Here is a 9,289-nt window from a genome sequence, read left to right on the forward strand (position 1 = left end):
AATTAATATTTTAATCGGGTAAATAATACCCGGTACCCGGGGGGGTCAAACACAAACGTTAATCAAAATAGGCGAATGATATACTGAATCGAAGCTCGTGGGACGAGGATCACAAATCCTGTCTCCATCGACCCCAATTCCGCCGGAGGTGGCCGGAATTTGGCCGGAAAGCTTCGGTCGGTTTTAAACTTGAGGGATCTTTCAAACGATGGGGATTTTGGGCAATCTAACCCCGGAAATGGACTCAGAGGGGTCGAAAATAGTGGGATAGAGGTATGGGACGGGTTGGGTTGGTCGGAAACGGCGAGAATCGCCGGAAAAATTTCACCTCGCCGTCGCGACTTCGCCGGCCCGATCTGGGCACGTCCGGCGGCGGCTGGCTGGGAGATTTGGTGGCTGAGGTCGCGAGGTGGTGGGCTTGGACGGTGGCCGGCGCGTGTACTGTATGGGTGGCCGGAAAAGTTAAACACGGGAGAGAGAGAGACGGCCGGTGGGAGAAAAAAAAACTGTGCGTGTTTTGTGTTTTGATGCTCGGGGAAGAAGAAGGAAAAAAAAAGAAAAAAAAAGAAAAAAGAAGGGTGTTTTCCCACGTGGGGAAAAAGAAAAGAAAAAGAAAAAGAAAAAATAAAATGAAATAAAAATAATTAAATAATTAAAAAAAATATTATTATTTAAAATAATAATAAAAATAATTTGATTTTACACATGGTTGACATGTGGCTTCTCAACATGGTGACACACGGTCACCTTCATTAAGTCACACGTGGCACATCGTTACGCGTTTAAAAATAATATTAAAATAATACGGTGTTTGAAAAACTTTACAGGTCCATAACTTTCAAACCACATGTCCAAATTGGACGTGCCGCTAGTCTACGAACTCGTATCGACGAGCACTTCACAACCATGCATGAGTCAAAACTCAACCTTGCATGAATAAAAAGTCAACTCCGGCACCCCTTGGACAGTTTGGACCTCAACTTGTTTTGCTCATAACTTTCAAACCGTAGCTCCGGTTTCAACGTGCTACCAGTCTACGAACTCGTGCCAACGTGTACTTCGTAACGGTACCTCAGTCAACCTAGAATTCCAACCGGAACAAAAAGTCAACTTTTGACCCCTTGGTCAACGGTCAACAGTCAACCTCGGTCAACGTGTAAAAATTTCCGACATGGTTCAGGACGGGGTGTTACATGTATGTATATATTAAATTTTGGCTGTTAATTAATAATTGTTTACTCTTTTTTTTTTCTTTTCTTTTCTACTTATATATATATATATACACATCCTAATCTCAAACCAGTTGATGGGGTGGTGATTCAATAGTTTTTTTGGATAGAGAATTTCATAGAAGCAGTGAAATTGGATATGGGTGATAGCAGTAATATATGTGAAGGTGAAAAGGTCGAAGGTTGGGAGGTACACAACTCCACTATATTAATCCTTGCTATCCTTCATTCATCATAATTATGTTTCATTATATCAAAAATTTTTAATTTTTTTTAATTTTATTTATTTATTTATTTTTTGTGGAAGCTATTGAAGAAGAGAACGTAGGAAGCTCAAGCTCTGGGACAGTGGAAATTGGAAAATGGACTAACAATTGAATGTGACATTGAAAAGAGGAAGTTAATTGTAACTTGTAAGTATATATGATAATAATATTTTTGCTAATTAAGAAATTGGTTGAATTTTTAATATATATCCAGCATGGCTGTTTTGATTATTTATCACTAAGTTGCTAAATTTAAACCAGTTTTAATGCGGTGCAGGAAAGAATTATGTGGGCAAAATGGATGACCCTGCAAAAAGGAAGTGGAAGACTCAGTGCCCTTCTTTTACGGCCTAAACTCCTATTTGTCAGCCGTGGGGAACTACTGCTCGGTCGGGGGGGGGGGGGGGGGGGGTTCAAGATAATAAGGAGGTTTCACGACTCTCTTGGTTGGATATATTTTATGCAGACAAACATATTATTATAACTGAACCATTTGTTTAGTTTTTGTTTTACTACGTACTATTTTTGAACAATTGTTTCGCTAACTCTACTTTTCTTCCAGTTTCTGCAATCAAATTTCTAAAGTGAGATTATTTATCTCTGACTCTTGATTATGTATGTATTTTTTTTTTTTCTTACCAAGACCCTTGAGCTTTTATTCTTATATTCAGACAAAGTGACCCTTGAAAATTTGAGCATTGGGCAAGTCAAATGTGTTGTTTTTACGTATAATATTGATCGTTATGAAAGTATGCTATATGTAAATATAGAATACATGCAGCTATGAAGCCACTAGACTGGTTCATCTAATTTGAGAAAAAAAAAAAAAAGGGTGCTATATATATATATACATATATAGTTTTTTTTCTTTTTTCTTTTTTTGGGTTAAATTATGCACCAAAGAACTATAATAATTGTTAAATAGAGAACAAATTAATTCCCCATTGCATCAATAGCAACAATGTTTAACTTCCAGGCTATATATCCCTGAAAGAATAGTACTCTAATGGTAAAGATATTTGTATATCCAGGATTAATTAACAAAAGATATTTAATCATGCGTCCACAGTTACCACTTCAGCAACAAATATATAGAAGCATCACCATCAACTTCTTCATCGTCCTTCTCTCCTATATCTCAATTGACAACTCTCATTATCATTAACAATAAAGAATTTTTTAACCATGTGGTTATTTTTGGAGCTCTTGAAAAGTTTTTGAACATTTTATATTTTTTCAAGCTCTTATAATTTTTTTTACCATCTAATATTTTTTGGGGCATTCAAAATTTTTTTAACCATTTGATTTTTTTGGGCTTTCATAAATTTTTTAAACATCTGGTATTGTTTTTGAACTCTCTGTTTTTTTTTTTTTTTTTAACATGTAGTAATTGTTTGGGGCTTTTAGAATATTTTTTGAACCTCTAGTATTTGTTTTCGGCTCTTAGAATTTTCTTTAACCATATAATATTTTTTTGGACTCTTGAAATTTTTTTTAAACATTTGATATTTTTTATTGTACTCCTGGAATTTTTGTTTTACTGTAATGTATTTTTTTGAACTTTTAATTTTTTTGAACATCTGATATTTTTTGGGATTTTTAAAATTTTTGAAATTTTTGAAATGGAAAAATATTAAAAATAAATTAAAAAAAAAGATTTGGGGGTTATATGCTTGCCACATGACCCCAATTTGACGTTTCTGTTAATTTTAACTCTATTAGATCAATTTATAAATATTTTTAAAATAGAAGGTATTAATATAAGAAAATTTATTTTAAAAATTTCAAAATAAAATCTAATAATTTTAGAAGGCACTAAAGTATAATTATTCATTTTTTTCCCTTTTTTTGGGGTTAAATTTTGCACCAAATATGAAAGAACTATAATAAACTTTTACTAGAGCACAAGTCGCCATTGCATCGCTGGCAAAATATTTTAAACTTCCTAACTATCTCAAAATAATAGCTTAATGGCAAAATTCACAAAACAAAGTCCGAATTTGAATTATCAACTCCATGAAAAAAAAAAAAAATACAATTTTTTTTCGAACAAAAAAAGAAAAGTTCAAATATGAAACACCAATAAACCAAAATAGTTCCATCTTTTTATATTAATTTATTTATTTGAGACATAAACTTAAATCTATATTAAATTTTATTCTAAACAGCTAACAATAATTGTTTTCATCTTTTTCTCTAATTATTTCCAAGTACCATTCATACCAAACTGTTTGTCTGTGACCAGTCATGTTTAGAATCAGATTTGGACTGTGTTTCAGTCACTATATAACTTTATTAGCAGAATTGTTTTTTTTTTTTTATTATTTAAGATCAAAAACAGAAAATCAAATTAAGATCAACAATGATCATGTCGGTATCAATTTTTAATTAATTTTTTCAATCACAAAGTGATTGGGCCACGCACATATTATTGGTGGTAATTAATTTCAAAGCAAACCTGAAACCAATAATCTTCCAACAACACATGGCATTAATCGAAATACAAAATTGTAGGTTAATTACGAAGTCCTTATCACTTCACTTTCTTGGTGCTTTGTGGAAATCAATTAAAATAAGAAAAAAATTGCGAATGACTTTGGCTTTTAGTTACCTTGATTCCACCATCAGAGCAGGCGAGCCGGCCATACGTATAATAAACATATATGGAAGGCTAAATTCTCTTTCTCTCTTCAAAATCACAATCTTCTTTGGAAACTTTTTTCAACTGTTTGAGCTTTTCTTTCTAGTGAAAATGGCAGAAGCTATCCTATTCAACATTGCAGAAAGAATTCTTGGGAGGCTTGGCTCTGCTGGCATCGAAGAGATTGGATTGCTGTGGCGTGTAAATGATGAGCTTCAAGAACTTGAGAAGACTGTTTCAGCAATCAAAGCTGTACTCCTTGATGCCGAGAAGCAGAGGTTCCATAACCATCAAGTCAGAAATTGGCTGGAGAGGCTTGAAGAAGTGGTTTATGAAGCTGATGATTTGGTGGATGACTTCTCCACTGAAGCTCTAAGAAGAAGACTGATGCATGGAAACAAGATATCCAAGCAGGTACGCACTTTCTTCTCGTCCTCGAACCAACTTGGTTTTAGGAGCAAAGTGGGTCACAAAATAAAGCAAGTTAGGAAGAAACTAGCTGACATTGCAGCTGACAGAATTCATTTGAATTTGGAGGAGCGCTATGAGGTTTCGAGCCATGTTGTGGCCAGAATGAGAGATCATACTCATTCATTTGTACACGACGAAGAAGTTATTGGAAGAGGTGATGATAGAATGGCAATCCTACGACTTTTGGATGCCAAAACTGAAGAGAATGTGTCTGTCATTCCCATAGTTGGTGCTGGAGGGTTAGGAAAAACCACGGTTGCTCAGCTTGTTTTTAATGATAAGAATGTGCAACAACATTTTGAAGTGAGACTGTGGGTTTGTGTTTCTGACGTCTTTGACTTGAGATTACTTGTTGAGAAAATTACCAAGTTCGTAGTAGCAGATAAGGTAAACCTTGAGATGGAACAATTGCAAAAACATCTTCGAGAAAAATTAAATGGGAAGCGTTATCTTCTTGTACTCGATGATGTTTGGAATGAAAGCCGCGAGAAATGGCTTGGCTTGAAGAACTTGTTGCCAAATGATGTTAAAGGGAGTAAAATCATTGTAACCACTCGAAGTGAAATAGTTGCAAGGATGGTCGGGACAATGCAACCATATCACTTAAAAGTTCTAGATGAAGAAAATTCTTGGAATCTGTTTAAGCAAATGGCTTTTGAGAAAGAACAAGCGTCAAAGATTGATTCTAATACTATGGAAATTGGGAGGCAAATTGTAAAGAAGTGTGGAGGAATTGGCAATAAGAACAATAGGAAGCATGTTGTATGGTAAAAATCCAGAGACAGAATGGTTGTTATTTAATGAGAAGGAGCTTTTGGAAACATAAAAAATGGAAGATATTTTGCCAACACTTAAGTTGAGTTATGATCATCTTCCGTCGCATTTGAAACATTGTTTTGCATATTGTAGATTATTTCCTAAAGATTATGTGATGGACGTGCAAACATTAACAAATTTATGGGTGGCACAAGATTTTATCAAGGCCTCAGAGCCAAATCAATGTCTAGAAGAGGCGGGTTATGACTGTTTTAAGGAATTACTTTGGAGATATTTCTTTCAAGTTGTTAAAAAAGATGAATGGGGCAACATAGCAACATGCAAAATGCATGATCTCATGCATGACCTAGCAATATTTGTGGCTGGAACAAAGTGTGCCACATTAAATGGAAATGATAGAAACATTAACAAAAAGACTCGTCATGTTTCATTCGACTGCAACTCGAATTCACATATGTTTGGAGAAATGCTACCTTCACTAATTGAAGCTAAAAAGATTCGGTCGGCGATTATAGTCTGCAATGACAATTTCACTCACCGGGGAGTTATAATAGGAACATTTCGAACGGCTCAATATTCACTTTGTGATGCAATTGGCTCAAATTTGAAGCTGCTTCGCACTTTAAATTTGCAAAATTTGAATATGAGAGAAGTGCCTAAATCCATTGGAAAGTTGAAGCATTTGAGATATCTTGATCTTTCTGAAAACTGGTTTGAGGCACTACCGAATAGTATCACCAAATTGCATAATTTGCAAACACTGAAGCTCAACTCTTGCAAACAGCTTGGAATGTTGCCTAAAAACATTAATAAACTAGTCAACCTCCGGAATCTTGATATTAACAGTTGCACTGGATTGAAATGTATGCCACATGGGTTAGGTCAATTGACGAGTCTGCGGATATTATCAAAGTTTGTATTGTGTTTGGATATTGACTATGGCCATAAAGGTGGTGAGCTTGATGAATTAGAGACTCTAAACAATTTGAGAGGGCATTTGACAATTGAAAATTTGAAACATGGGGAAGATGCTATCCAACAATCCAAGGCTGCAAAGCTGAAAGAAAAACAATATCTTCAATCCTTAGAACTGTCATGGTGTGGTATTGTGGATGTTCATTCAATTGAGGCAGGGCATCATGAACTGCAAGTGGAAGGTCTCCAACCACATCCAAATCTTAAATCATTGTCTTTGAGTAGCTACAACGGCATCAAGTTCCCAAGTTGGGTTATGTCACTAACAAATCTGGTCAGATTTGTGTTAGTTTCATGCTCTAAGTGCCAACATCTACCTCCCCTGCATCAACTTCCTTCTCTTAAGCAATTGAGACTAGAAAGGTTGCACAGTCTTGAGTTTATTTCAAACAACAGTGCAGGTGGTGACATGTCATGCTCCTCATCAACACCAGCACCGCTATTCTTTCCATCCCTAGAGGTTCTGATGTTGAATGACTTGCCTAATTTAAAGGGATGGTGGAAGGATGGTGATCCTTTTGACATATTGCCCACATTTCCTTATAGTCTTTCCATGATAGCTATATGGAAATGTCCAAAGTTGACATGCATGCCACTTTTCCCATATGTAAGCAAATCCATAAACTTGCAGAATAGCAGTTGGAAACCATTCCAACAGACAATCCTCAGTGGTGCAGGACCATTACCGACTTCAGCAACAAATATTATTGAACCCTCATCATCAGCAGCAGCAATTTCGTTGTCGTCCTTCTCTTCTCTGTCCCAATTGACGACTTTGATTAGTAGTTGGATACCATTCCAACTGACAATCTTCAGTGGTGCAACAACATTACCAACTTCAGCAACACATACAGAAGCGTCATGGCCATCAACTTCTTCGTTGTCATTCACTCCTCTCTCCCAATTGACAAGTCTTATTATCATTAACATTGAGGATCTAAAATTCTTACCAGATTACCTGAAAAGCCTCACATCCCTCAAGACTTTGCATATTTCTCACTGTGAAGAATTGAAGTCTCTATCTCCAGGTATTCAAAATCTCACCTCACTTCAGGATCTAGAGATTGAATCATGCGAGAAGCTCAACATGTCCGATGGTGCCGAGGCAAACACTATGTGGGAACCTCTTCAAAGCCTCCTGTTTCTGAAATTGAAGGGGCTTCCAAAACTGGTGGATCTCCCGGAGGGCCTTCAACACCTTACCAGCCTGCAGTTATTGGAGATTGATCGGTGTAGCAATTTAGTATCTCTTCGTGGGTGGATCAAGAGGTTAAAATCACTTAGAGGCCTCCAAATATCCCAGTGTCCGAAAATGGCCTCACTGCCTGAAGAAATAAAAAGTCTGAGCTCTCTACAGACACTATGGATTCTAGGATGTAGTACCTTAGGACCAAGGTGTCTAAGGGATACAGGTGAGGATTGGCCTAAGATTGCACAGATCCCACAGTTGAAAGTTGCAGATTGTATCTACTAGTACTGAGAGTTTACTTGTTTAGGTAGACAGGTAAATTATCCATTCAGTTCATAATAATCTTCTTCTTTTATTTTCAAGACTTAATGTGTGTGTGTGTGTGTGTGTGTACACATTTTTCATTCATGGAGAATTGTAGTTAATGGACTAATTAAGTGGTAGTTTATAGAGGATTAAGAGTCTCTTGGTGATGATGGATTAATGCCTAATTACAAGCAACAATTCATCTAATTCTGTTTTAATTTGTTGCTAGGCACACTGGGTGGACTCTGGAGAAATTGGTCGTTGTGGGGTGACCAAAGGTGGGTTTAATTACTATGAGACAAAAAAAACCTTTGCTTGTGTACCATGCTAAATTGATATATGTACTTTTCCATTCCAAGATGAACTTGCAGTTTCAACTCCTATGTTGCTGTAAGATCTTTTAAAAAGTTCAAAATAGGGACATAAATGGAGATCATTGGAATTCGCATTCAAATTTACCATCATACAGTAATATATATATATATATACATATTCATATGTATGCCCTCGACTATTGAAAAAATGTTAAAAAGTTGAACGCCAAGTCACAGCAGGTTTGCCTCGAAACTCAACCTTAGCAAGGTCTGTGCATTTATTGTCCAGGAGATTCAAGATTTTACTAGAACAAGCCTGTCATTTATGACCAAAGGTTATACTTGGTGCAGCTTAATGTCAGTGACTTAGGATGAAAATATGTAACTCAGCAAATTGTCAATAAAATAAACAAGATATGATCAGTAGGCTGCAGTTACGACAACGACTAAAATCTATTCCATTATCTACAAAATTGTCATATAAATAACAAAAGCCTAAAATAATTCATGTCATTGCAAATCATTTTACAAGTAACCATCTAGTGGTTCATGAACTAAATTCAGAACAAAAGTGTAAGATATGACCATCGGCCACTTGCCAGATAAACTATAAGTGACTAATATTGAAGATGGAATCTATGTTGTCTCATGATTTTTAAGAAAGGTGGGAGACGAGAGAGACAAATTCCATGGTTATTCTGCCCTTGTTTTTAGGAGAGAATTTTCTCAGCAACATAAGTAAACCATACCATGGTTTCCCCTTTGACTCAGGACCAGGCCAGTCCTCCGATGTGAGATATTTCCTAACTCGACTGTGATGCCAAATGCTGCCAAACTGCTCCACCAACTGACTACAAAAAACTGATTGAGGAATCTGAAGTCTGAACATCGCAGCTAAAATAAAGACAACCAGAAGTAGCTATACAGACATGTATGCATACCAATTAAAAATCATCTTACTTTGATACTCTAATCTTAAAATGGCTGATACTTTGCAAATACAAATCCTAAAGGTACGGTCAAAGTAGGTGGATTTGGTAGCTAATTATATAAATCAGATCATACTAAATGACATGCACCTATAAGTCTAATAAAATCTGAATCTAACACAAATGGTGAAG

General features: G+C 35.9%; 2 protein-coding genes across 2 annotated transcripts; both read left to right on the forward strand.

Moving 5' to 3' along the window:
• Window positions 1-4,247: 4,247 nt before the first annotated feature.
• Window positions 4,248-5,378, forward strand: LOC132800710 (disease resistance protein RGA2-like). Its single transcript, XM_060814947.1, has one exon. It carries the CDS (start codon window positions 4,248-4,250, stop codon window positions 5,376-5,378), a length of 1,131 nt encoding a protein of 376 aa, XP_060670930.1.
• Window positions 5,379-5,436: 58 nt separating this feature from the next.
• Window positions 5,437-7,833, forward strand: LOC125422589 (putative disease resistance protein RGA4). Its single transcript, XM_048474656.2, has one exon. The coding sequence runs from the start codon at window positions 5,437-5,439 to the stop codon at window positions 7,831-7,833; it is 2,397 nt and encodes a 798-aa protein (XP_048330613.2).
• The last annotated feature ends 1,456 nt before the right edge of the window (window positions 7,834-9,289 follow it).

The sequence above is a fragment of the Ziziphus jujuba genome, chromosome 2, assembly GCF_031755915.1.
Source record: "Ziziphus jujuba cultivar Dongzao chromosome 2, ASM3175591v1".
Taxonomy (NCBI): Eukaryota; Viridiplantae; Streptophyta; class Magnoliopsida; order Rosales; family Rhamnaceae; genus Ziziphus; species Ziziphus jujuba.

Excerpts from the sequence above, each read along its gene's own strand:
- LOC132800710 (XM_060814947.1), top strand. The coding sequence starts at position 4,248 with ATGGCAGAAGCTATCCTATTCAACATTGCAGAAAGAATTCTTGGGAGG.
- LOC125422589 (XM_048474656.2), top strand. The coding sequence starts at position 5,437 with ATGGAAGATATTTTGCCAACACTTAAGTTGAGTTATGATCATCTTCCG.